The sequence below is a fragment of the Furipterus horrens genome, unplaced genomic scaffold (assembly GCF_987537825.1).
Source record: "Furipterus horrens unplaced genomic scaffold, mFurHor1.1.pri manual_scaffold_9, whole genome shotgun sequence".
In the NCBI taxonomy this organism is placed as follows: Eukaryota; Metazoa; Chordata; class Mammalia; order Chiroptera; family Furipteridae; genus Furipterus; species Furipterus horrens.
Genome location: NW_028327179.1, coordinates 16,093,155 through 16,121,044, shown reverse-complemented (window position 1 = coordinate 16,121,044; position 27,890 = coordinate 16,093,155). Strand labels below are relative to the sequence as shown.

Below are 27,890 nucleotides of genomic sequence, written 5' to 3'. Positions count from 1 at the left end.
TCCGCTGTTACACTGCTTTCAGCATGTGTCCAGTTCACAGGCGGTGCGTTTCTTCATAGAAACATCATGGTTGGAGTGTGGGCTCTGGAACCAGGTTGCTACACTTTACATTCTGGTCCTGCCTTCTACCCGTGGTGTGACTATGAGCAAATTATTTAACTGCTCTGAGTTTATTTTGTTAACTATAAAATGGGGGTGGGGGGGGAATCCACATCCTATATTGTGAGAATTAATAACATAAAGCATTTAGAACAGAAAACTTGAGTGCTAGCTATCATTATTATTATTTCTGTTATGGTAATGAATAGATGGAGGGTCCATTTGTGGAGGTGGCAAAGGACTTTATTATGTAACATGTGAGGCGTGAACTCCAGGGGCAGTTTGCCTGGAATGCCCAGAGTGTTTCTGAATGGCTGGGACTTCTTCACTGAAGACTGTGAATTGCAGTGCTATGCAGACAAGCCTTATTCTTTCGTGCTTTCTAATGAGGAGAGTGGGTGGTGTGTATGAGGAGGAAACTGGGGGTTGTTAACCGCGTGGTAATAACACGCTGGGAAAATGTAATGGCATTTTGTTTTCTCTTTATCGCCAATGACTCTTCTTTACAGATCCGTGGTTTTAGTTCTCACCTGAAGACGTAGTGTTTCCTGGTAGGTTTTCTGCTCCATGAAATATGAAACAAAGGAAAACAAAAAAACTTGCTACTTAAACGTGTAGATGTACTAAGTTACAGTGAGAATGGGTTCCTTTCTCTTTTCTGGAAAGCTTTGCCTTTTTATTTATAATCCAAATGGGTTGGGAGAAGGACAGACTGGTAGGTCAGAGTACTGATGGTGGGATCTGAATCAGTGAAGAGAAATGTGAAAAAAGGAGCTCACAATGCTAAGTGGCCAGTGTTCCCCCAAGGCTTGAGCAGTTGGCCAGGTATAGCTCCTTCTTGATCTGCCCTGGAATCCTGCCATGGAAGAGAAATCCACTCAAAGAGCAAGGGCGGACGGGAGGGAGGTCTGATAAGCTTAAGATTGCTGTTCTCACTGTTACACTCTTTCCTGGAAACTAATATTTTACTTTGAATTTTACAGGAATTTGAAAGTGATTATGTTGTGTTTAAGTCCAAAACTTTGGATTTTGACAGAAGGCTTGGGACGATTCTTTGCGAAGGTTTCTTGAACTGCAGTGGTTTGGAAGCTGCATTTAAGGTTAGTTCTGAAGAAGCTGTTATAATAATAATTTACCAAAGAATAATTTAGACTGCTAGATGAAAGGATTGAATATATTTTGTTCTGATTCAGGTAAACTATTAACTGGTCCTACTCTCTTCATACTCAGCTCACTGAATTATAAACTTTGAATTATGCACTAATGAATAATGAAGCTTACTTTGGACAAGGCCAGGACAGTTCACTATTAATCTTTTCTTGCATTCACGGTGTTTTTGGTCTTATTAACTTTGGAGCAAGTTTGGCATGGCCTATGAAGTATTGACTCAAAGTTAAGCCACAGTGAAAAGTGAAAAATGTCTGTTAATTCAGAATTTCTTTCTTTTTCTTCTTTTTTTTTCAGTCATTGCTCACATATGTAGGGTTCACTTGCCTACTGTGTTACTCTGACGGAAACAAATAGCAACTTATATACTGTCTTTCATCAAGTATAAGATACCATTGATTATCAAACATGCCATTATTTTGTGTATCAATAAAGAAAAGTGTCATAAAATTATGCCATTGATTATATAATACAGTCCAATTTCAGAGATATTAACCTTTTGAGTGCTGTGCGTAATTTGAAATTTGGATCAACATGAGAAAAAATTATATCAATATATAACCTGAGGTACAAAAAAGAGAACAAAACATAACATACAAATTATTCCATTGTTATTTACATTTATAGCCATCGATAAAGGAGTCGCTGGGAGTGATGCTGGCACTTTTGGGGAAATTTGTCAGCATCGCTCACAGTGACATTGGCCCTCAAAGGGTTAAAACATGAAAGGCTGTTATAGAATTGATGAAATATGGTATGTGTGTATTAAGGGTTGCGTAAAAGAAAAGTGTGTTTACAGTCCTCCCAAATAGAAAGTTATAACGTAAGGAATAGGGACAGCCTGTGAAACTTGCTTGCCAGAGAAGAGAATTGCAAGTCAAGTATCTTTTCAGATGACATCACAAAAAGATGCTTCAGTACCAGGAGAAACATAGCTAGGGATTCATGGGCACAGCTTAAGAATGGCAGCGCATAACATACAGATGGTATATAAGGTTTGCTTGATTTTGACCTTCAAGTTCAGATAAATTGCTCAGATGATGGTGAAGCCTCTAGTATCTTCTGGTCCCAGCCAAGCATTTTTACACAGAATTCATGAGGATCAAATACTATGTTTTTTAAGAGCTCTGGGATGAAACTGAAATGCTGCTGGCCAAAATATATAGACTGTTGTTAAACTATAAACCCCCTGTAATCCCATCTCTCAGAAAAACTGTTATATTTAATACTGCCACACTTTTTTCTGCATACATATTTCTCTTTGACAAAGATGACATCATATCCTGATCCCCCTTAGTATCATTTCCACTTAGCGAAGAATCATAAAGTTTCCTCTTATAACAGAACTGAGCAATATTTTTTATTAATGACTACAGAGTAGTCTATCCTATTCTCTGTTACTGGAGCTACTTCTCCGTGTTTTTGTAATAACTGGAAGAAAGAGTGTAGAGTGAAGTTTTGATTACAAAAGCTCCTACCTTTTCTAATTCAAGGCTTTCTTGCCTTTCTTCTTCCCCTTCTCACAACCATTAATACGGATTCTATTCTAGTACGTGCCAGCTCTTTTTTCCTAAATAATTTTCTCCTGCAGCCATGTCCTTTTCTTTAACTTTCCACATATTTGTGCCCTGTCTATGGAAACACGTAAGATGAGCTCCTGCCCTCTACGCTCGGCAACGCAGGACGGCATCTTATATTGTTTGTTGTGTAAGGTCACCGGCAGTGCCTGGTGTAAAGCAGACACTGAACAACTGCTTGGAGTGAGGTGGGCTGACAGGTAGTCAGAGTATTGAAATACACATGAATCGGGGCAAGGGCAGGGAGAGGGGAAGGAAAAATGATAGGATTGTGTGTTCAGGGAGATGATGATTTCTATCATAGATGTGAGATGATGAACGCTGACCATTTACTGTTGTGTCCCAGGGACTAACTATTTGCAGACCATTCTCTGAAGACCGTGATTCAGGGAATGCTCTTGGCAAAGATGTGGCCAGAACGGGCTCTGCACCCCGATACGAGTCTACTCTAGCTCGAAACTATAGTTCAAAACCAACCATGTTGGCACTCACTAAAAAACAAAACAAAAATACTAATGGATGTTTCTTTAAAATGTACAATTTGTGTACATGGAGGTGGGCTGAAGTGTGTAAGAAAATAAAGATTTCTAGAAAAATGTTCAGACAACATCACTGAAAACTATAAAATTGTTAAGTGTATGTGGTTCAGGCAGCAACAGATTCAAAATGTCTTTGAGAGAGCCAAAGCTTGGGAAATATAAATATGTACTGCTTGAACAGTGGCAACAGCATTATGAAAGCCCTATTACATAATGAAACTAAGAAGTAGAAGGACATGAAGGTAAACCTTACAGAACTCAGGTGGGATATTCGGGGAAAGCGGCATGGAGCTGGGAGCCCATCTTTACTCTCCTGAGGTTGATATGAAGGAAACCACCTAAACACTTCATGAAATTGCTCTTAGACCCACTGTGACAAGGAACCAAGAGGTTCAGATGACCTTTATTCTCATTCTGGAGGGTAATTATTATCTATCTGTGATGTTGAAAAATTATGATAATGTCTACTGCCTAAAAGGTGGACTCTTTTTTTTTTTTTTTTTTTTACTGCTACTCTCTGACTTTAAACCTCCCAGAGAAAATTATCTCTGTCTTTTCTGTTTTATACTTGGAGTGAAGCCCCACTAAGCATATCGGGTAGGCAGGGTGAGGTGTAGTCTGGTATTGTTTCAGTTGTAGTCGATATAAGTGTTTGAAAGAGGATGTTGTAAAATAAATGTTTCCCTATGAAAGTGTTTACTTTTTAATTTAAACATGAAGTCCAAACTCAACAAAACACCGATTGTAAGGAGAAAGTTAATAATTTACATTTTGCTAGGTGGCAGCTAACTGCAGATTTTGAAATATTTAGTGGTTTCTACAGTGGTTATAATTAGTATTAATAGAGAAAAAAGCAAAAATGTGTTTGTCTAAATTGGCCTCTAAGATAAGGTTAAATTTACATTAGAGTTTGTATACATCATTGTGTTGATTTTTTTTTTTTTGGTGATTGTAGTTTATAGAAATGTTTATAAAATGTTAAATGTGTACAATGAAGCTGTACACATTTGAGGAACACCTGTTATTCCCCTAAGAGGAAAAAATAGATCTTTTGCCACATCACTAATGAGGCACAAACCTTGCTTTTATAGTTTTCTGCCATGTTGATTGTATTTAGTTATTTTGAGAAGATATCATGTTTTATTTCAAAGAAAACATCTATATAACAGGCCTAATAACTAATACAGAGTAAGCAAATAACGACAATTTTAAATGTCACCTGGGCTGATGAGAGGCTGTATGGGGAAGTGCAGGTCCCGGGTGCAGGTCCCTGTGTCCAGTGCCATCTCTGCCAGGGGCTGTGTGAATTTGGGCAAATTATTCCCTCTTTATAAACTCCATTTGTTGATCTGGAGCACATGATAATAGCATTTTTAAAGCCCCTTAAAATACAGTGCCTGGCACGTTGTCAGCTCTATATAAACATTACACCAAAATATGTATTTTAATTGCATTATTTTGCTTGCAAAGAAAGCAGTCTCCTACTAGCACACTGAAGAATCCATGTGAGGCAGAAAACAAGACAGGAGGCTGGTGGAAGTCCAAGGCCAGGCTCACCATCTAGGCCAGGCTTAGTGGCAACTGGTGGTGAAGGTTAGTTTGGAGTTAGGGGGCTCCCTGGGCTGAGCAACAGGAGTTTGAGGACCTTCCCTCCTCTGCTGGCTGGTAATGGGACTCTGTTTCAGGCCACGTGCCTGCTTTTTGCTTCCTCTGCTTGTTGGAAGATTCTGTTCCCTCATAATTTTCCCAGCATAGGTTCAGCCTGCCATGCTCAATCCCCTTTCGGAGAGAGAGGGAATCTGATTAGGCATTAGTTCAATCAGGACACTCACATCAAAGGCACTGTGTGTCTGTAGAGTGGCTGTCCTTGGAGCAGGTCACTCCTGCTGCCCCGGCCTCTCGGGGGGGTGGGGGGGTGATGCAGTATGGAGGATGGGCTCTCATGGCAGGGCACTCAATGTGGCCGGTGTATCCAGTATAGTTATTAATGCTGTGACCTAGAGGTCCTTGTTATGGATATTCTATATCTAAAGAATATGTGTGTGGGAGGGAAGAATAAATACAGAGTTCCTGAATCTTGTTCTTATGTCTGCAAACATTTTCTAAAACATTTGCTGGTGCCCAACAGGAAGAAGTGATATCTGTGGTCAGAGATCACTGACAGACTGGTTCGTTTCTGACGTGTCTCATTTTCCACTGAGAAAGGGAAATTAATTTACATTTAGAATTTGTTTTATTGGAAAAGCATGTTTCCGACTTGGAGATTTCTAGATTTTTGCTCTATCTCTAGTTATGTAAGAGATTTAATGGGAGAAATAGTGAGCTGAGTATTTATGAAAAACCCATGGTTCTTAACCTTTCTTTAACTTTGATTTTTATAGCTTTTGACCATATTTGGGAATTTTCTAGAGAAACCAGTTGTCATGGAAGTTTTCAGCCCACATTACAGCACACTGGTGCACATGTTTAATGCCGAGCTGGATATGTGCAAGCAATTGTATAATGAACACATGAAACAGGTAAGTGAGGGATGAAGTTGATCAGCTCCACAGCAGCATTATTGTGCATAAGGTTCATGGACTAGGACTGTACTTAATGATATTTAAAGATCAGCTATAGCCACTATTGACTTCATGCTTTTATTTAATTGGGTTCCTTATGGAGATGAAGATCCTGCTTCAGGGCCATGGCCTTTCTCCTAATCGAGTCAGTTAACACACATCTTTTAGATATTTGTCCTGTGGAAGTACCAAAGTGAACGAAATGCACTCTGATTACATGTTCCCTTTCTTCCTGTCACCAAATGACGATTTGCAGATTGAATGTGGAAATGTAATTCTTAACAAGAATATGCCATTCACCTCCGGAAATATCAAATGGGCAAAAGAGGTGCTGGCACGACTTCAGATGTTTTGGTCAGACTTTGCATCCCTCCAGTATCTGTGAGTAGTCAGGCTTATTTTATCGTAAAATTATCGTAATGATACAGGTGATTTTGAGATAAGGCAGGGGCTGTTCATTTTAGTGCTTAAAAAGGCATTTCCTTTAACTCTTCATTGTCTGGGCTTCTTGTGGAGGATTCGTCCCCATGGTTCTGGAATATGTTTAATGGAACTTATAACTATATATTTGCATGTCTTCAGTTCTTTATCCTTTTTTATTTTCACTCACAATATGTTTGTATTTTTGTAACTATTTTTCCTTTCTTCAGTAACTGCCGTTCCTCTTATTTTGCAAACTTCTGTACCTTTCTCTTTTCTTTGTAGGAGTTGCTGTTGGCAGTTAGCAAAATCTTTGGAGTTCCATTCATTTCATGACTATAGCTTTTAAGGCAAAGACAATTAAAGCATTATTTGGCTTTTATTGTTTCTCTTCTTGATTTTTTATAGTGTATTTTGTTATACTTTGTGTTGCATATTATTGTAAAGTAGTTAGGCTGAAATCTCTCTAACATATAGAAAAGTGGAAAAACCGTATTCCTACAGATTCTTGGAAGCTCCTGATGATGCCTTAGTTCATCAGAAGTATGTTGAAATGACAAGTCTGCTAGACCAATTTGAAAATCGCATCTATAATGAATGGAAAAGTAATGTGGATGAAATCTGTGAATTTAATTTGAATCAACCCTTGCTTAAATTCAGTGCCATAAATGGTCTTCTCAGTGTCAACTTTGACCCGAAGGTAGGAGTTTGATGTTTTAAAGATGTTAATAGGTGTAATTTCTATTACAATTATATTCATGATCCTTCCAGTTATTTATATTTTATTTTGGGAGAATGTCAGTGCTATGAGGAATATAACTGAAAACAGCTTCTAATAGGTCTTTGTTCTAGAGATTTGTTTCCCAAATTCTATATTCATTACTCTCTATTTTGCCTCATAATTATTTATTTATCACTTTCTCCTTCACTTGATAATGAGTTACTTGAGAGTAGGGTACATTTCATTTTATCTTTGTGTTCTCTGTTTCAACATAGTGTCTGGCACTTGGTAATACTTAATAAATGTTAGCTCAGTTGAATGGAATCATTAGTCTTTTACCATGTGTTCTGGCTTGAATTATATTTATAGCACATATACCAGTATTTTTAGTTAATTAAAATTTTATCATGTAGGTTAAAATTTGGGAAATCCATATATTGAATGGAATGAGAGATCTTTTGTCATGCTGTGGGTGGACAGTGGTAAATTTTGATTGTCATAATATCTTTCAAAGGGACAATAAACTTGAATGTGTTGGTTAAATTGATGGTAATTTTATAAAACAATTAAAAAAGCATAAAACAACATATAAATGCCAAAAGTGATATTGAAAATTAAATAATATCTGAGAAAATGCTCTTATTGAACAGATGTTTTGTTATCCCATGATAAACCTCATAACGAAGAGCAATTTCTTTACATGTTGTGTAATAATTAAAGTATAGGTGCTTTAATATAATAAAAATCATATGTATTTTTATATGTAATGTTTATATATAATTACTATATGTGCATATATATGGAAATACAACATATATTTTTTATTTTATTTATTTTTATTTTATTTATTTACTTATTTATTTTTAGTTTTCCTATTACAGCTGTTCCTCTTTTTCTCCCATTGCCCTCCCCCCCAACCCAGCCCACCCTTTCTCCCACAGTCAATCCCCACCTCATTGTACATGTCCATGGGTCATTTATACTAATTCCTTTACTAAACCCTTCCCCTACTTACCCCCTTTCTCTCCCTCTCCCCCTCCCCCCTGGTAACTGTTATTCTGTTCCTTGTTTACATGCCATTGGTTCAATTATGTTCATTTGTTTTTGTTGTTCCTTAGTCTCCTGTATTAGGTGATATCATAAGGTATTTTTCTTTCATTGCCTGCCTTATTTCGCTAAGCGCCATTCTCTCTAGTTCCATCCATGTTGTCGCAAATGGCAGGAGTTCCTCCTTTCTTTCTGCTGCATAGTATTCCCTTGTGTAAACGTACTACAGTTTTTTAATCCACTCATCTACAGATGGGCACTTAGGCTGTTTCCAGCACTTAGCTATTGTAACACAGTCCTGCAATGAACATAGGAGTGCATAGATTCTTTTGAATTGGTGTTTCAGGATTCTTTGGGTATAATCCTAGCAATGGAATTGCTGGTTCAAAAGGCAGTTCCATTTTTAGTTTTGTGAGGAAATTCCATGTGTTTTTCACAATAGCTGTACCAGTCTGCATTCCCACCAACAGTGCACTAGGGTTCCCTTTTCTCCACATCCTCGCCAGCACTTGTTGTTTGTTGATTTGTTGATGATGGCCATTCTGACTGGTGTGAGGTGGTATATCATTGTGGTTTTTATTTGCATCTCTCTGATGGCTAGTGATGTTGGGCATTCTTTCATATGTCTACGGACCTTCTGTATGTCCTCTTCGGAGAAGTGTTTGTTCAGGTCCTTTGCCTATTTTTTAATTGTGTTGTCTGTCTTCTTGGTGTTGAGATGTGTAAGTTCTTTATATATTTTGGAGATCAATCCCTTGTCTGAGGTATCATTAGGAAAGTATGTTTTCCCATATGGTTGGTTCCCTTTTCATCTTGCTGATGTTTTCTTTTGCTGAGCAGAAACTCTTTAGTTTGATGGAGTCCCATTTGTTTATTCTTTCCTTTATCTCCCTTGCCTTAGGAGATGTACAACATATATATTTTAAACAACACATCCCCAAGTCTGATAGCTTGGTAGGAGTCACAAAGTAAGTTTTCTTTTCTGTTTACCTCTATGAATATGCTTTACGGGAAAGGACAGGTATATAAGAATATTCATTTCTAAGTTGCCATTATGAAAGAGAATAGTTAAACATCTTGCTGAATTTTTAGATAGTGAAGATATATATTCATTTTTAGCTATCATCCTATCTTTCACAGCAGTCCGAATGTATGCCTAGGAAGTGGGAAAGTTTGCCCCAGTGAATTTGATAGTTATAATCTGTACCTGAATTCTGATCTGTCTCCCTAAAATATGACAGAGAATACCATAACTTAATTTTGTTTATAAACCTCAGCACATATACATAAATATATGACCCAAACAACTGAGGATTACATCTTTCTTCTGATTTTATAAATCCAGTATGTAGAAAACTTAATTTCTGAGATGTTTAAGGGATAACCTATGATTCTACATGAAGGGATTATAAACATACAAAATATAGATTAAAAACACAACATATATTGTACTAGCTAACCTAGGGAGTGACAACCTGAGGAAGTCACCTGGCTTGCCTCTGTAAGCATGTTGTGTGGTTTTTTCCTCAGAACCTGTGAGTTTTGAGTACAGTCAGTTCTGCCACATGACATATGCATTCCTAAAAATCACTGCATTATGAAAAACCGCACAATTAAGAACACAGGACTTATGGAGGACATGGGGCTAGGGGTGCAGTACTCAAAAACTTCATCAGTGATACATTAAGAAAACAGACAACTAGGGAAAATAGTAGCATAGTTTTACACATTTTAAATGGTTAAGTGATACCTAAATACTATACTAAATATGACACTTTCTCTTGACAAAGACCTGAAGTTTGCTTATGGAAGTGGGTGTCGAAAGAGTTACCACTTGTGTATTATTGTGAAGCAGAAAAGGGTCATCTGAAACCAGGAAGAAAGTTGTACCACCTGGATAGATGGGTGGGTGAACTGAGATCTCTGGTGGATGTTTGAGGTGTGTCCATATGAGCCTTTTGCATGTTCCTAAGCCTTTCGGTTTCATCGGTTCAGTTGGATGCAGTTTTTAGCATTTATCTGGTGTTTCTTGCTGAGGAAATTGCAGATGAAGAAAGAAATTGCAGGCAATCTCCCAAGTATATCAATCATGTTAAAACAAATTTGTGTTTTCAAAACAAGCATTCTAACAGAACTAAAGGTACCAAGAGAAGACCGAGGCCCATTTACGGGCCTTCCATTTGAGTTCTTGGTGTGCATATGTTGCTCTCTTTGGCTTTACCTTGACAATTTGGAAATATAGTAATTACTGGATCAAAATTTAAGTGTTTTGATTTGGACTTGTGTTAAAATAGAATGACATGCAATAATCATTGATTTTCTTTCAATAGCTAGTGGCTGTCTTGAAGGAAGTGAAATATCTCTTGATGTTGAAGAAGTCAGACATACCAGATTCAGCCTTAGCCATCTTCAAAAAAGGAAACACCATTTTAAAGGTTTGCACTTTTATATATCAGGGCATATTTCGAACGGAACTGTTTTGAATTTTAATTCCTAACACGGAGGCCTGTGATACTTTTTTGCATCGAAGGTAGGCAAAATAACTTTAACATATTTGGGGTTCTCTTTGCTCAGTACATTGGAAATCTTGAACTGCTTGTGCAAGGATACAATAAGCTGAAACAGACCCTCCTGGAAGTTGAATACCCTCTGATTGAAGATGAGCTGAGGGCTGTGGATGAGCAGCTACAGGTGGCTGCGACATCGCTGACGTGGCAGGATGACTGCTGGGGATACATCGAGAGGGTGAAAACGGCCACCTTGGAGCTGGAGCGCAGGGTCGAGGGCACGCAGCACAATGTCAGAGCCATCCAGCAGACCATGAGGGCCTGGGCCGAGTGCACGCTCCTCCCCAGGAGAGAGCACCGGAGGGAGACCGTCTTCACTTGGGAGGACAAGGGCGATTTGTTTACCAAGAAGTACAAGGTCATCCAAGAGGACGGCTCCAAGATACACAACTTGGTGGAGGTAGTTGCTTTTACAGTTACGGGATGTAGAGACGATCCTTTCACTTAGCTGAGAAAAAGAGCAAAAATATTGAGCCTAACGGGTCCCAAAAGAGCTTTCTGTATTGTTTTGTCAAGCATTTAAAATGGAGGCATTTGCACCTCTTGTAGATCTCACTACTCTCATTCCTGAGGGAGGAGATTGGCATGTGAGATAGTTGATAGAACAGACAGGCGAGAGATGGGATCCTCACCGTTGTCATAATTATATCCTCTCTGGGATGCTATTAATAGCCACCGTCACTTGTGGCGCGCCCATAGGCACCAGCCATGTTGTTCACGGCACCTCCTGCCGTGCTCTCAGCCACCTCCTGGGATGTGCATTATATGAGAAGGACAGCTTTTCCTCTGCAGGGAAATATCTGCCAGAGACTCTCGGGTCAGAGGTTTTCCCTGTTAAGTATAAACCCCAGGGGAGCAAGGGGGTGGTAGACAGGGAGGCCATTAGGAGGGTGTTCCAATGGTCCAGGTGAGAAGTGATGGTGGCTTGAATCAGGGTGGCTGTGACAAAGACACTCACATGCCGAATGTATTTTTTAAAATCATCCTCATCTGAGGACCTTTCTTCATTGCTTTCAGGGAGAGAGGAAGAAGTGGGGGTTGTGGGATGGGGGAGAGAGAAACATCGATGTGAGAGAGAAGCATCAGTAGGTTGCCTCCCGTCTGTGCCCTGACTGGGGATCAAACCCGTGACCCTTTGGTCTACGGGATGATGCTCCAACCGGCTGGGCCACACCAGGCAGGGCTGAATGTATTTTGAAAGCAGAGCCAACAGGACTTGCTGTGACAAGTCAGAGGAGAGAGAAGTCCGGGATCACTTGAGGTTTTCAGTCTGAGCGACAGGAAGAATAGAGTGTATTGATGTTCCAGGAGCAGTGTGGTGGAGCAGATTTTGTAGGGCGAAGGCAGGATTTGGCTTTGGTCGTGTTAGTTAGACATGGCCGCCCAGAGGGAGGTTTTGAGTATGTCGGCGTTGCAAACGGGAGTCTGGAGTTCAGGGGACAAGTTCAGGTGCGGGGACATAGAATCAAGAGTCATGAGCACACAATGTGATATGAAAAGCCATGGGCTCGGAGGAGGCAGGGTAGGGATTAACTGTGCACAGAGGAGAGGTGCATTTCCCCCTGCATCCCCTTCTCAGCACATGGTTTTGAGCCTGGTGCTCAGACTTCCGGTGAGGAATGTGCTTCGGCGAAAGCTGTGGGAACAGCAGAGGGCGAGTAGCCTGCGTTCGCACGCTTTGTCCGCTGCGCTTGTGGGGCCTGCGGTCAGAGCTGGGGGCGAAAAGGCAGGGCGGGACCGTGAACAGTTGGGCCTGGAAGGGACCCCGGTGGTCATTCAGTGGCGCCACGCTCTCCTGTCTCTTCATTTTTCTCCCTTTGCCCCGAATTGTTGAAAAATAAACAAATAAGCGCCGCTGCCGGGATGCGAACCGGCTCCCGTGGCGGGAGGACGTGTGAACAAGCACCGGCCGGTCGCGGGGCTGCGCTGCAAAGGGCCCCGCCGCAGGGAAGCGAGGGGGGGGGGTTTCTGGTCCTTGCTCAGCAGCCACCTACCAGCGCGACACTGGCGGTGGGTTAGGTCTTTGTTTTCTTACTTTTAAAATAAAGAGACTGAAGAAGATGGTCTTTAAGGACTTTGTATCAGCCCTGAGATCTGTATTTTCCTTTCGTGTGTCTATAAAGGAGTCAGCGCTGCGGGGTGCGGCGGCCCGGGATGTGGCCTCCATGATTCCAGGGGTGCTGGTCACGTATACTACACGGATGTAAATGGTTCCACTCGCATGGTGGGCAGGAGAGCATCTGAAAGGACAGTTCTTAAATGTGTTCGAGTGCAAGAAACCCCTAGAACTCGCTCATTTCTGCCCTAGGCTGTCAGGAGTTCAGCTCGCCTCTGCAGTTCTGGTTTTCACATACAGCACACACCTTTGAATTCGGGATCACAGGTCCACAGCAGTAGAGCCCAAGAAAGCAGAGAACGTGGTCTGCCTTAGAATGGGCTCCCATTCCAAAGTCTCCTTTTCTCTGCGCTGCTGTTTCTGGCTCGGGCATCTGACCTCTGACTGGTAGAGACTATGCAGCCTTTGCAGTTCAGAAGGTGTCTCGGGCATCAACCTTGCTGCCTACCTGAGCTTTTCACATCAGTGTCCCTAGGCCTCCCCACTGCATGCCCGACCTCTGGCAGTCATTGACCACATCCATGTCTGGCCCCGTTGTGCCCTACTGGCTGTTTTATTCTTCATCCATCCTCTTGGGAGGTGCTGACGAGGTTGAAGACCTTCATGTTGCTGAAGCACAAAGGGAGCTAAGACTTTACCAGGCCAGTGTTTCCCAACCCAAGTCGCTATTCCCTAGGCTGCTCATAGGTGGCTTGCAAGCAATATTCTTTGTGTTTGGAAACAGTTGGGTTAAACGAAGTTAAATAGACTTTACTGTAATAGGTGCGCTGTGATTCTCCAAGAATGGTCCAGAGCACAGAACACTTGGCTGACTTAGTGAACTTTGGAGGTCCCAGAACAGGGTTCTCTGAAGAACCACTTTGGGAAACCTCTTCATTTATAGGCAAGTCCCTGGAAGGCAAAGTCCAAGGCCACACAGAGTTAGGGACAGAGTAAGAATTAGAGCCCAGGTCAAATACATCTTGAATCCATTGGGAACTAGTGTGATTCTTGTCTGCTTTTGAAGATAGAAATCTTCATAATGATTTTTCCTTTAAAGAATGACCTTTGAATGTATTTTAAAAATGAACTTGATGTTATAAAATCCTGTTTAGCTTCAGGTTCTGCAACCTTGCATTTGAATGTTCCTGTGTTATGCACAAAAATGCAGTCCCTTCTCTAACAAATGATTTAAAAGGAATGCTTTCATTTTTATACTCACTAGTGTTTCTTCTCATGTATTAACGCTTTATGTTTCTAGGAAAACAGGAAGCTCTTCAAAGCCAATCCTTCTCTGGATACCTGGAAGATTTATGTAGAATTCATTGATGACCTCGTGGTAGAAGGCTTTTTTCAAGCTATAATGCATGACTTAGACTTCTTCCTGATGAATACAGAGAAGCAATTGAAACCTGCACCATTTTTTCAAGCACAAATGATCCTAATGCCCCCTGAGATTCTGTTTAAACCTTCTCTAGACAGAGAAGCTGGAGATGGCTTCTATGATCTGGTAGAAGAAATGCTATGCAGTAGTTTTAGGATGTCGGCCCAGATGAAGCGAGTTGCAGCACATCTGGAAATAGCAAATTACCAGGTATTATCTTTGTACATGGGTGTTAGTTTTTATATAATGGTTTAAACATAAACTGGAGTAATGGGGAGCACAGGGAGGGAGAAGGTGGAACAAGCAGTGTCATTTTCGATTTTACCAACTACTCTCTCTTTGAAGAATTGCCTTGGATAATGTTATGTTGTACGTAATTGATAGGGCAAGATTGATTTTAATAAGTGCTCAGTTTTCCTCTCCTTTAGAATGACATGGATAACATGTTAGGCCTGGCGGAGGCCAGGCGGGAGATAATGAACAGAGTGGCAGGCGTCATCAGCAAAGTCTTGGACTTCAGAAATACCCTGGACACGTATGCTTACCTCTGGGTAGATGACCGGGCTGAGTTTATGAAGCATTTTCTCCTATATGGTCAGACTGCATCCTCTGAGGAAGTGGATGCTCATGCAAATGAAGAGATCCCTGAACAACCACCAACTCTGGAACAATTCAAGGAACAGGTAAGGAAACCCTTTAGTTTTTAATGCAGTTCTTGGCTTTTGATTGAGTGGTTATAGGTTTGTTTGTTTATCTTTCCTTCTAATTGTAGATTGACATTTATGAGGCTTTGTATATTCAGATGAGCAAGTTCCATGACTTCAGAGTGTTTGATAGCTGGTTCAAAGTGGACATGAAGCCTTTCAAAGCAAGCTTGCTAAACATTATTAAGAAATGGAGCTGGATGTTTCAGGAGCATCTTCTGAGATTTGTCATTGACAGGTAGCCTTTTGTGCTTTGGTATTTGGAATTATAACTTAACACTTGACTGCTTTCTAAAACTGAGATATTAATTTTAAGAGCATTCGAACTGCCATTTTTATAATAGAGATAGCAAGTAATGTTTACCTGTGTAAATAATGGAGATAAGATTCAGTCAGAAGTCTTCTACTTCTAAATGTTTTAATGAGCTTAATTTGTGTGTGTGCAAATACACACGCATGCATATGTATTTAATAGTCTGAATGAGCTGCAAGAATTTATAAAGGAGACGGATGCTGGACTTCAGAGAGAATTAAGTAAAGGTGATCACGATGGTCTAGTCGATATCATGGGCCACCTTCTGGCTGTAAGAAGCCGACAGAGAGCTACTGATGCACTGTTTGAGCCACTAAAAGAGACCATCACACTCTTGGAAACCTATGGCCAGAAGATGCCTGAGCAGGTCTACATGCAGCTAGAGGTCAGTGTCATGGTACAATCACCCGAATTAGCATAAATCAAGCAACTCCTTTAGCCAAGTTCTTTACCTGTCCTCTTATGCCATCCCCATGAGAACCTATACTGTAGAGATGACCATTCTCATGTTACAGGTTAGGAATCTGAAGCTTGAAGGGGTTTCATAGCTTTTTCAAGGTCACACAACACAAGTAGTAAAGCCACTACTTGCTCTCAACTGCTGTGCTCCTTCGCCTTCTTGTTACAAGGAGTTTAGGTCATAGAGAGCCTCTCAGTTCCTCTTTTGAGTTCCTCTTTTGCCATCAGTTTCACACGCACAATATTTTGCAGTTCTCTTTCATTTAAAACTTCCACTGGACAAGTGTCCTAGTCTTTGGAAAAATATCACAGACACATTACTAAAGGGTGAGGAAAGGCTAGTTTGGATGGAGAAATCACTGTGTTTCTGAAACAGGATTTCTGTGACGACCTTCTGCTCCCATGCCCTGGAAAGACCTGGCGGCTGCTGTGCCCCAGATGATGAACCAAGTCTTTGTAGTTATAACTGACACTGTGGGTAAAGAGCTCACAGTTGAGCCTCTAGCCCCACGCCCACTTTGAAGTTCTATAGACAGCGGATTTATTTACATCATCCACCAGCTCTCAGGATAGCCTTACCTTGAACTTTGCAAATGGAATCCATGGACACATTAACTAAAAAACTTCTGTTGAATTTTTTAGTTCAGTGAGTAGAGCATGGAACTCAAACTTAATTTCTCTCCCGGAAATGCTTAGGTCCATCTCATCTGCTTGCCTCAGAGGGTGCAGTAAATTAGCCCTCGAGATACTTCATTATTTTTATGCAGTCTCCAGTTTCCCACTGACTATTCTTTTTTTTTTTAATTGAGGTGACATTCACAGTTCACATGATATAAAAATAACCATATCAAAGCGTATGACATTTAGTACATTCACAGTGTTTTTTTTTTGTTTTTTTGTTTTTTTTTTAATGTGTTTTATTGATTAAAATATTACATTTGTGCCAATTTCCCTTCCCTCTGCTCCCCTCCACCCGGTGGCCCCCCTCCCTCCAGTTGTCCCCCCCTTTTAGATTATGTCCATTAGTTGTGCATACAGTTCCTCCCAACCTCTCTCCGTCTATTCCATTCCCTCCTACCATGATCCCCAATTCCTATATCATCTCCCTCCCTCTCCCCACTCCCCCTCCCTGTTGACCTCCCCCCAATATGCTTCCCGTACCCACAGTTCCTTTTCCACTCTCGTTGCCTGTTTAGTTTGCCTTTGTTTCATCTCCCTAGCTTCTGTTTTTTAAACCAGTCCCTTTAACATCTCATATAACAGTGGTTTGGATCTAATGAACTCTTTCAGTTTTATTTTGTCCTGGAAACACTTTCTCTGTCCTTCTATTCTGAATGACAATTTCGCTGGATAGAGTATTCGTGGTTGTAGGTTTTGGATTTTCATTACTTTGAATATTTCTTGCCAGTCCCTTCTTGCCTGCAGGGTCTCCCTTGAGAAGTCAGCTGATAGTCTAATTGGGACCCCTTTGTACATAATTCTTTTCTTCTCTCTTGCTGCTTTTAAGATTCTCTCTTTATCTTTAATTTTTGACATTTTGATTATAATGTGTCTTGGAGTGGTTCTCCCTGGATCCAGTCTCTTGGGAACTCTCCTTGCTTCCTGGACCTACAAGTCTATTCCCTTCCCCAAGTCTGGGAAGTTCTCCTTTATTATATTTTCACTCAATTTTTCAAGTTCTAGTTCATCTTCCTCACTCTCTGGCAAACCAATGATTCTTATGTTGGGCCTTTTATAGCTGTCCCAGAGGTTTCTGATCCTCTCATTGTTGCTTCCCATTTCCTCTCTCTGCATTGGTTGACTGCTTGTTCCTTCTCCATATTCCAGTTTGTTGAAATGAACTCTGGATTTTTTTTCCTCACCATCTGTCTCGTATGTAGTTTTGTTCCTTTCGTTTTGAGTGTTTTTCGCTTCTTTCTCATCTTTTTCCAGCTCTTTTGTGAATTCTGTAAGCCACCTGATAACAATGGCCCAGAACTGAGCCTCTGACAGGTTTCTTATCTGTTCATCTGTCAGGTTCTCTATCTGCTGCCTGGTGAGTTGTGTCACCGGGATTTCTATAGTTGTCTGCCTCATTTTGACAGATGCGTTTTGTTTTCTTGGGCCGGCTGTAGGGGGCAGTGCCTGTGTACGCGTCACAAGTCAGCGACCGGCGCCTGTCCGCGACCTATTTCGCAGCCCTGTGGTGCTTTCTTTGGGGGCGGGGGTCCAAGATGGATTCACACAGTTATTCAGGTAGGAGACCGGGATCCGTCCTCCCGCCCCCCTGGGCCTCACTGTTCAAGGCGATGCGGCGGCCGCTCTCCCCAGCGCTGGGGTCGCGCACTGCCAGGGGCTTGACTGCAGCCGGGATTTTTCGCCGCCCCGCCACTGTCCCAGGTGCGACCGCAAACAGCGCTGCCCTCTTTAACTCTTACCTGCCCAAATGGCACCGCTGGTTTATAACTTCATATGTTGGGCTTCCGTGTAGTTTTATTTTCTGGACTTTCTAGTTATCCTTTGTTTTGAAGTAGTTGTATTCCTCTCTAGTTGTAGAGGGAGACCTAGCGTGTCCGTCTAAGCCTCCATCTTGGCCGGAAGCTCCCACATTCACAGTGTTTTATAACCACCATCTCTACTTAGTTTCAAAACATTTTCATCACCCCAAAGGAAACTCCATACCCGTTGGTTGTCATTCCTCACTGCTCCGCCTCTCACCACCAACCCCTGGCTGCTGCCCATCATTTTGTGTCTCTATGGATTTACTTATTCTATTTTTTAAAATAGTTTTAAAGATTTATTTACTTTTAAAGAGAAGGGAAGGGAGGGAGAACGAGAGGGAGAGATACATTGATGTGTGAAAGAAACATCAGTTGGTTGCCTCTCCCACACCTACAACCGGGGGACCTGGCCTGTACCCCAGCCATGTGCCCCAACTGGGAATCAAACTGGCGGCCTTTAGGTTTGCAGGATGATGCCCAACCCACTGAATCACACCAGTCAGGGTGGGTTTACTTATTCTAGATACTTAATATAAATGGAATTATACAATACGTGGCTTTTTGTGTTTGGTTTCTTTCACTTGGTGTAATATTTTTGAGGTTCATTCATGATGTAATATATATCACTACTTCATTCCTTTTGGTGGCTGAATAATGTTCCATAGTGTATATACAAGCTGCAATTCATTTAGGCTGGCATCTGCTGATGGGCATTTGGGCTGTTTCCATCTTCTGCCTGTTGTGAATAGGGCTGCTATGGACATTGGTGCACACGTAGTTGAGGACCTGTTTTCAATTATTTTTTGGAATCACTTAGGAGTGAAATTGCTGGGTCATATGGTAATTCTGAGTTTAACTTTTTGAGGTATCACCAAATTGTTTTCCATGTTTGCTGCCACAATTTTGTATCCCTCATTTTGTTTTGTGAGGATTAATTGCAAGAGTATATTTACAATTGTTCTCTTGACTATAAAGACTAGAAAGAATTACTACATATGAATTATTAACTTGTACATAAGTGTAAACTTTTAGAATTGAAGATCCAGTTAGATATGGAATGAGATAAGATGTGGATAGATACATGACAAGAATGAGAGATGCTTAGTTAGAGTAGAACACATTATAAATATTTGGTTTTGTAAAGATTCAGATATTCTTTGAGTCAGATCTTGGACCTTAAAGTAGATAGACATACCAGTCATAACACAAGGAATTGATATGTGGGATTTTAGCCACGGCCTCCAGAATTTATATTACAGAAGTTTGACTCACTACTGAGGGTTATGGCAGTATTGAAAATATTAGGCTTTTCAATATTTCAGAAGTGGGCCACACTTTTAGTGATGTGTGTGCTTCTGGGTCAGTAATTCAGGCTGGCCAGGAGGAAATACAAGATTGATAGGCAGAACAAGTTGCGTGTGGAGTTTCACAGTGCCCCAATTTTATTTTAATTAAAGCAACTTGCAGTAGTTACTGTTTCTCCTTCATAATCATTAGCAGTAACAATATTTTCCAGATACTTGCCTGTGCTTTGTTTTCTTTAAAAGTCTTAAGTATGCCTATGTTCTCACACTCTATCTACATTATGCTGTAAGCTAGATTAAACTTCTAATCTACAGATTTTATTAAGTCCCATCCCTGCTAAGAAGCCTTCACTGACTGCCATGAGCCTCCAAATACTGTCCAGTTTTCGTAAGAGCCCCCTCTCACCCCATCCTGCATTGGTACCCTTACCTCACAGGATCTCGGGGGATCTCCCCCTAATCTCCACCTGTTAAAGGCCAGTTATTCCTTTGAGCCTGAGAGTCAGTGTTACCTCCTTGAGGGCATCACATCAGTTACCGAGACTTCGGAGATCATCTGATCTTTTGGTTTTCAATGCAAATCTATTTTTATCAAATGGAAGCTTATTTGGAATCCTTGAATAGAAAGCAGGTAATAGCCAGTGTAGTATAGTTGGATAGGGCTGAAGGGCCTGAGCCCACTGACATGACCTCTCTGTGGCTTCCCTCCCATGGGTCCTGAAGGGACTTCATGTGGTATTTAGGTTCCATGGGATCCATTGGAAATGCCAAGTGAGACTGTACAGAGGAGGTTGCAGAGTTGGATAAAATAAAGGGTTGAAAAACACGATGAAGGGCAAGTTTAGAGCCCAGATCTCTTGGTTCTTGGCCTGGTTTGGTATTCCTGTCATGACACCATGTTGCCTCCCAAGTATTTAAATTCCATGATGCAATGACCTCCTGAGGGAAGTTAACACATTCTGTCACAAGGAGTAGTTATTGCATGGGCCTCTCATTCGCTCTGACATTATAAAACAATTTAAATCAAAGAATATGTTTTACCTTTTTCACACCCCTGTACTGCACAGATACAGCTTATACTTAGCACAGTGCACTCTTCATAATCGGCAGTTACTGAGTCATTCATCAAATATTTGCCCAGGGTTACTAAATAGTCTGTAGGATCCTCGATTTCTGCCCTTAGGCTGCACAAGTCGAGTCCCATCACTGGGGGGCAGGGTGGGAGGGTTTCATATGACAAAACAATTTCAGTGTCCCAGGAGATGACCCAGAGAGACAATGCTTTCTTAACCTGGACACAAGGAATGCTTTTCAATGGCCATTATGCACCATGGCTCTTCAAAGGAGGTCACTTCCTGTTCTGTTAAACTGGAGTCAGGCAGGGCACAGCTGAGTTGCTACCTGAACTACTTATTGCTTCTTTTGTCCTCCACCCAGTAGGAATTAGCCTTCCTTTTCCCTTGGCCTCTTCTTCAAAAATCCTAGTAATTTGAAATGAACCTACCCAAGCGCGCAAACTCTCCATGGAGAGGTACGCACACACGGAGCTTCTGGAGGAGAGGAGGGCGGAGGATGAGAGATGGAGCCACATTCTCGTCTCTGCCCAGCCAGATTCAAAGCGTTTTGTTTTTCACCCGCTGCAGTGCTAAGCGTGGCTCCATTTCTAGTTGTTAGAGCTCAGAGTCATTTCCAGAGCACTGTAGTTGTTTTCCCTCAACCGCAAAATCGGTTTTGAAACTTGCATCTGTTTGGAAAAGATTTTCATTAATTCGGAGATAATCTTACAGCAGAGGACAACTCTGGTTTCTGCTGGACTTCAGCCTGGATCGAAGCCTTTTGGTCGCTTTCATCTTTTTTTGAGACCAGCTCCTTCTCTCATATAAGTATGAGGAGATGTCATGGGTTACTGTAGAGATTAGAATTGTTTAACCCGATGGCGTTGATTTGTTTTAAGTATTGAAGTAATCTCCTGATTGCACCTGTGTTTTTGTAGGAATTACCTGAAAGATGGGAAACTACCAAAAAGATCGCAGCCACTGTCCGACATGAGGTTTCACCTCTGCAAAATGTGGAAGTCACTCTTATAAGGAAAAAGTGTACTTTATTTGATGTAAGTGAACTACCAAGTGCTTTTTTTTTTAAGAAAGATTTTACCGGGAGTTATCTGCACTATTTGTTTGAGATTCACTTTCATTTTGTTCTCCTGCCCTGATTAGGGGAAGCAGGCCAAGTTCAGAGAGAGATTCAAACTCTGTGCTCCTTTTGGTTTTCATGCGGAAAATCCATACACAGTGCTTGATAAGGTAATGCTGATTTCAGTTATCTTATGTGTGGTACAATAGCTGTTTTAGAAAGTAAATTTAGACATTGAGATACTGCTATATTTTGCCTGAGTTTTGCAATTAGTTATAGCAGTTGAGAATTAACTATTTAAAACACCGTTGTAAACAATTTTCCCCAATTAAATTATATTGCTTTAAATCACGTCTCTCAAAACCACTATCATTATCAAAGTAATCATACCAGTGAAAGTAACAATTGCTGCTATTTTTAAGCACTTACTATATATATGTCAAGAACTTTGCTCAGTGTATTACTTACTTTTTTTTCTTTTCAGTTCTTGCCTTTTCCCTGTCGTGTAGCTTCTGTTATGATAAGCGTATATACTTGGTCCTGCCCAAAACATCCATGGAGACATTTGGTCCATGTCAAAAGGTCCTTAAAATTTGGCCCTGTCCGCCCTGGTGGCTGTGGCTCAATGGATTGAGCATTGGCCTGCAAACCAAGTGTCGCTGGTTCAATTCCCAGTCAGGACACATGACTAGGGTGCACATCAGGTCCCCAGTTGGGGGCACCAGTGAGAGGCAACCACACAGTGATGTTTCTCTCTCTCTTTCTCCTTTCCCCTCTCTCTAAAAATAAATAAATAAACAAATAAGTAAAAATAAATTATTTTAAAAAATAATTTGCCCTGTCCCGAATGTGCATAGTTAATGTAAATCCTGCTCTCCTGCAAGATTTGAACCCTGACCCATCTACCTAACCCCATTATCGTTGGCAAGTCAGCCTCAACACAATTATTGGACCGAGAACACAGGAAGGTATGTCTTAATGTATTAATCCTGTAAACCAAAAGTATAAATAAACATTATGGGCTATTTGGATCCCAGGCCATTTTCTAAGGAACATTTTCTAACTGTGAATGTTTTAGACAGGACCAAATGTCTCAGTGGACGTTTTAGATGGGACCAAATGTTCTGCGAGGTCCATTATTTTATTTTTTCAGATTAAAAAATCATATATAATTAACTTGTTGGAAATTATACAGTTAGTGATACTACTATTAAAATTCTAGCTAACTTTTAAAAAATCAGAAATTTTAGTCATTATTCTATTTCCCATGTGAATTTTACCAGGAAGGAACTCCATAACTTATTTTTAACTCTCAATACAAATATAACTGAGTCATTCAATCCTAGTTTATATGTAATGAACTACTTTATTATGGTTAACTATAGGAATGAATAAAATGGGTAAGTAATGCAAACTGGTGAGTTATTCATCTGAGGCTTGAAAAAGTGTTTTAAACTATAATTAGAAAAATAATGTCTTTTGTTTCTCTAGAAATTCTTAACCTAGCTGCCACAATGAAAAAATGACCTTGTGGACTTTAGGTTTAAGAGCTGGGAATCTTTCTGAGTTCTTCCTCTAGGCTGCCATTCTGACTTCATTTCACGCCATAGATAGGCTTTACTCGTTAGACTGATATAAAACTTGCACTGACAGCTCTTACTGCTCTCTCCAAACTTGGGGTTGAATTTAGTTTTAGCTGCTTTAAACACATTCAGAAAACACGATTCTGTAGCATAAGGTCTTTTCTTCCACTTGGCTGAAGAAAACTGGTTAATATAGTCCCTGAAAAGGGATTAGGTTAGAATATGCTAATAGTTGTGGTTTTTTTAACAATTCTATCTAATTTTCGTATTTTCAGGTGGTTTGAATAGATTGTGGATTGGGAGACATTTTTATTGGACTAACCAATGTGCTGTGTGTGTAAACATTTACTACAGTTATTTATTGAATCCTACCATTTGAATGTTATACTGTAATAGCGTATAGTTACATATTTAAAAGTCAAGAGACACTTATATTTGTGCCTGTCGAATGTGTTGAGGGACATTTTGAATCTAGCAGGGCTGGGTTACATTTTTCTTGAAGTCATTTTCTTGTGTGTTTGTTCAGTGTGCGTATCTAATGATTACCTAACTGGGTTCAACCAAAGGCACCTATGTTCTTTGTTCGGGGCTGATATGGTGGACCCTAGTATTCAAGGCAGCTCACCCTGCAAGACAGAAGCCATTGACCCTCCAGGGACAAGGGGAGTGTTCTGGTGAAGCACTCCTTTTGGAATGGATTCCTTAGTAAACTTATATGTTCTTGTTTCTGCATAGCCAAAGGTAAACACTTGAATTAACACAACTGCGTATATATTTCTAGGAATAATTAAATTAGTATAAGTAATAGGAATCTTGATTAAAAATAAATAAAAGTACTGTTGGCTTTGGGAAGTATGAGAGACTAGACATTTTGAAAATTCCTCTTTTGTAAAACAGATGCTGAAACATGTTCACCAATGTGAAATTTTAAATCTATTGCTAAGTTTCCCCCCAAACAAGAGACCTTTCTAAAGGGCAGGGAAAGAACTGGAGTGCAGGATAAAAAGCAGAGGCAAATACAGAAGTCTGTGCTGCATGATGGGGCCCATGCAAGTATCAGAGGTCTAGAACTTTGCAATTAATCCTTTCTAGGAGAAGTAGATGGCCTTAGGAGGTTACGCCCGCAGTGAAAGGGTAAGCGAGGAAGAATCTGCAGCCTGCAACAGGAGCCTCTGACCTTGCCTGCTAGTCCTTGCTGAGGGTCAGAGTAGGGGAGAAATGGGGAAAGAGGGAAAGGATCCTCTGGAATTTGTAAACACAGGCCTGTTTTCATAAAGATTGTGGTTCAGTTTCATACTACCTCTATGATTAAGGAATTTCCAGGCCAGGAAATTGAAATGGATACAACTGGCTCTTCTTAGTAGAAGTAAACCCAATTTGTCTCTGGAAAAAAAGTGCTCTTATTCTAGTCTTCTCAGGGGTCCCACAAATTAAGTTCAGTCAAATATGAGTTTATAAGAGAACAATCAATAAACACACCATCGTGCCTAAGAGGCAGCAGAAGGATCAAACCAGAGCTACAGAGTCATATAAAATGTCAGATATTAGAAGACATTTATTAAGGAAATAAAATATTGAAAAAAACGAAGCAAGTTCTCAGTTTTGAGACTATTAACAATGATCGGCTGAATTTGAGAGGAAGGGCCAGAAACTTATGGAAATGAAATGTATAGTTATTTTTAAAAACTCAGCAGGTGGGTTAGAGAGCTAGTAAAGCTGGAAAGAGAATTAGTTAAATGCAATGAGATTGGAAGAAATCATATAGAAGGCAGCACACTGGTGTAGGGAGATGGAAAAGGTAAAAGAGATTTAGCGACACAGAGTAAGAAGTTAGAATGACGTCTAACTCTTCTACTCAGACTTCCTGGAGGAGAGAATAAACAGAATAATAGCTGAGATTTTCCTAGGACTTGTCAGAGCATGAATCAGTTGATTCAGGAAATTCACTGAATCCCAACCAGTATAAAGAGGAAGTCAACATCTAGACACATCACAGTGAACTACAGAATACCAGTGACCTTTCACTTTGCAAGACAATGCCCAACCAACTGAGCCACACTGGTCAGGGCAAAAGTTTTCTTTTTAAATCATAGTTGTAAATGTTGCCATAACTGGAGCTACAGAACTGTGTAGGCTTCTCTCTCTCTCTGACAGGTCATTGAATTTAAGAGTGTGTGTGTGTGTGTTTTCTCCTTAGGCAAACCAAGAACTTGAAGCATTAGAAGAAGAAATGTTACAGATGCAAGAATCAACCCATCTTTTTGAGGTTGCTCTTCCAGAGTACAAACACATGAAGCAGTGTCGCAGAGAAATAAAATTGCTCAAGGGACTCTGGGATGTCATTGTTTATGTTAAAGTAAGACACTCTTTTTTGAAAACATGCTTTTTTCTTTAGTAGTTCTTTTGTATAAATAGGCAACATTTGTGTCTGTATCATTCTGTTTGGGTTTTATGTCTTAAAATATGTGGACATTATATTCCCCCCCGGAATTAGTGGTCCTACATCTGTGTTAGAAGATCCGTCTCTGAATATCAGTTGTTTTGTTTTTGTTCTAAATGAAACTGTGTGTAATAAGTTGACTTTCACATTTTTGGAGGGATTATGTGGACATAAATAAAAATTAATATACAACTACACAAATTTATACAAATTTACGTATATACCCATGCTTACACTTACATGTATGTGCATATATAAATTGACCTAACTAAAAATTAATTTGTATGTTGTTAATTAAATTAAAAATTTAAATGTAAAAATAAATTGTAGGGAACTAGGCATATTGAAACATGCACTATACATAATTTTCCTTGATGTTAGTTGAAAGCTATATAGAAATACAGCAACAAGATAGAGGATATAGTCAAGAAGTTAATGAAAGTTTTATTTATAATGCATTAAGATTCTTATGAAAGCTTATTTTATGTTCTTTGTAGAATAATAAAAATCTGGTATATTTAATGGTCATATACTTATCCAATTCATTCAAAGTACTCAGGATTAAATAATGATGTGTGTATGGAATTTGTCATTGCTACTAGAACTTAATATATCATAATGTTTTAGCCTTAAGTTTGACATGTCCTGACAACTTTTTTGTTTTGGTGATAGGCAGTTTTGACAAGTGCAATTAATACTTAAATAATTGACCTTCCACTGGATGACAGAGCCACTGTGTATCATCAGTTTATATATTTTGCTGTGGAGACCTGCTTTCACCAAATGTTGTTGACACTTTTATCTGCTTGTCCGTTTTCAGAGAAGCATTGATAATTGGACTAAAACCCAGTGGAGACAGATTAATGTGGAACAGATGGACGCAGAACTCAGAAGGTTTGCCAAGGCAAGTTCCATAACTGTCGATTACAAGAATTTATCTTCCTCAGCCCCACCTCCTTCCATCTCCCCTAACCGCGTGTCTGCTGCGTTGGGCTGCGTGTCCTTATTTACTTCACACAGGGTGATATGAGAGTTTTTTTTTTTTTTCCCACTCTCAGCCAGTTGCACTTTTAATCAAGCCTGCCTTTCTGTGACTGAGTGGAGGAAAGCATATTAGGGCTAATGAATTTATGAGTAGCCAGTGTAATCATGAGTTTCCTAAAGTTGTCTAGAACGGAGCGTGTTAAGATTAAGAGTACTAGGGCTGAGAGTTTAGGCTTATGAAAGCTTTCGAATTCTTTTCTTAGCAACCATGAGCATTCTGTATTATAAAAAAATAGCTTTTGGTTCTAGAATTTGGGGTTACTCATTGGAGTATTCCACTTGTAGATTTATTTGAAATACTCTGATCTTTGTATTACTGATTACTCCAGTATCCCAAGAGGGCTCAGTGTATACAGGACTCAGCTTATTTGAATTTGGTGCTTTGACATCTCGTCCCCATAGGCACATGCCCTCTGAAGAGAGGAGAATGATTTTGGATAAAGCCAAACTATATAGCAGGGAAAGGCAGTTAAAAAGTGGCAGGGTCCTTTGATTTCTTCTTACCCCCAAATATCCTTTCCTTGGCTCAGTCCTGTGCTCAGCTCCTACGAACACTTCCAGTTTTGTCCCCCATATTATCCTGGCCCCAAAGATCCTAACTGAAATGTCCCATCATTCTTTTGAATGCCACAGCATCGGTGTCTCATTATTGTGCTCGCTTCCTACTTATTTCCTCTACCATCTCATCTCGCTTCTGAATGACAGTTCAATCCCCGCTCTCGGCTGAAGCTCTTTATTTGTTTTCAGCAAGTGGCATTGTCCTCTTCTTCATGCTGAGGCTGCCGTTTTATAGTGGGTTTTGTCCTTCACCATTGTGCATGCTGTTCCATGGGCCAAGAAGACAACCAAATCAGGGGTCCCCTTCGACACATCTTAAAGTCATGAAATATGTACATTCCAAGGAACGAACACTCCGAGTGCTCACTTTTCAGGCTACCATTCAAGCAAGTCGGGTCTTTGGAGGAAGGTCGCGGTCATCCAGATAACAATCTCAGTTTTCTGACTGTTTATGTTTCTAGAGGATACACTCTTCATTGCACAGTTCCTCTAAACTCTGTTACTAACCTACGTTCAAGATCCCGTGGGATGTTTAGTTACAGCCTGTGAATAAGAAACCAGTGTGTCCACGTGGCTTGTGCATAGTGGACTTATAATACAGGAATGAGTGGGCTCTTTTCTGTTTCTCTCGTATTAGTCCTTCACCTAGGGACCGAAATGCTTTTACTCTCTTTTCTAATCCCAGGAAGTGTATA

At 40.3% G+C, this 27,890-nt stretch overlaps 1 protein-coding gene across 1 annotated transcript in view; it reads left to right on the top strand.

The window, feature by feature from the left end:
• The window catches only part of DNAH11 (dynein axonemal heavy chain 11), a 255,136-nt gene that overhangs the window by 29,346 nt on the left and 197,900 nt on the right, over positions 1–27,890 (top strand). The window contains exons 9-22 of the mRNA XM_090286851.1: positions 1,083–1,199; positions 5,764–5,901; positions 6,200–6,324; positions 6,868–7,063; positions 10,462–10,566; positions 10,706–11,098; positions 14,055–14,387; positions 14,606–14,860; positions 14,950–15,119; positions 15,357–15,579; positions 21,431–21,547; positions 21,654–21,740; positions 25,351–25,509; positions 26,414–26,497. Of these exons, the coding sequence (XP_090142977.1) occupies positions 1,083–1,199; positions 5,764–5,901; positions 6,200–6,324; positions 6,868–7,063; positions 10,462–10,566; positions 10,706–11,098; positions 14,055–14,387; positions 14,606–14,860; positions 14,950–15,119; positions 15,357–15,579; positions 21,431–21,547; positions 21,654–21,740; positions 25,351–25,509; positions 26,414–26,497 (2,502 nt within the window). The remainder of the gene's footprint in view (positions 1–1,082; positions 1,200–5,763; positions 5,902–6,199; positions 6,325–6,867; positions 7,064–10,461; positions 10,567–10,705; positions 11,099–14,054; positions 14,388–14,605; positions 14,861–14,949; positions 15,120–15,356; positions 15,580–21,430; positions 21,548–21,653; positions 21,741–25,350; positions 25,510–26,413; positions 26,498–27,890) is intronic.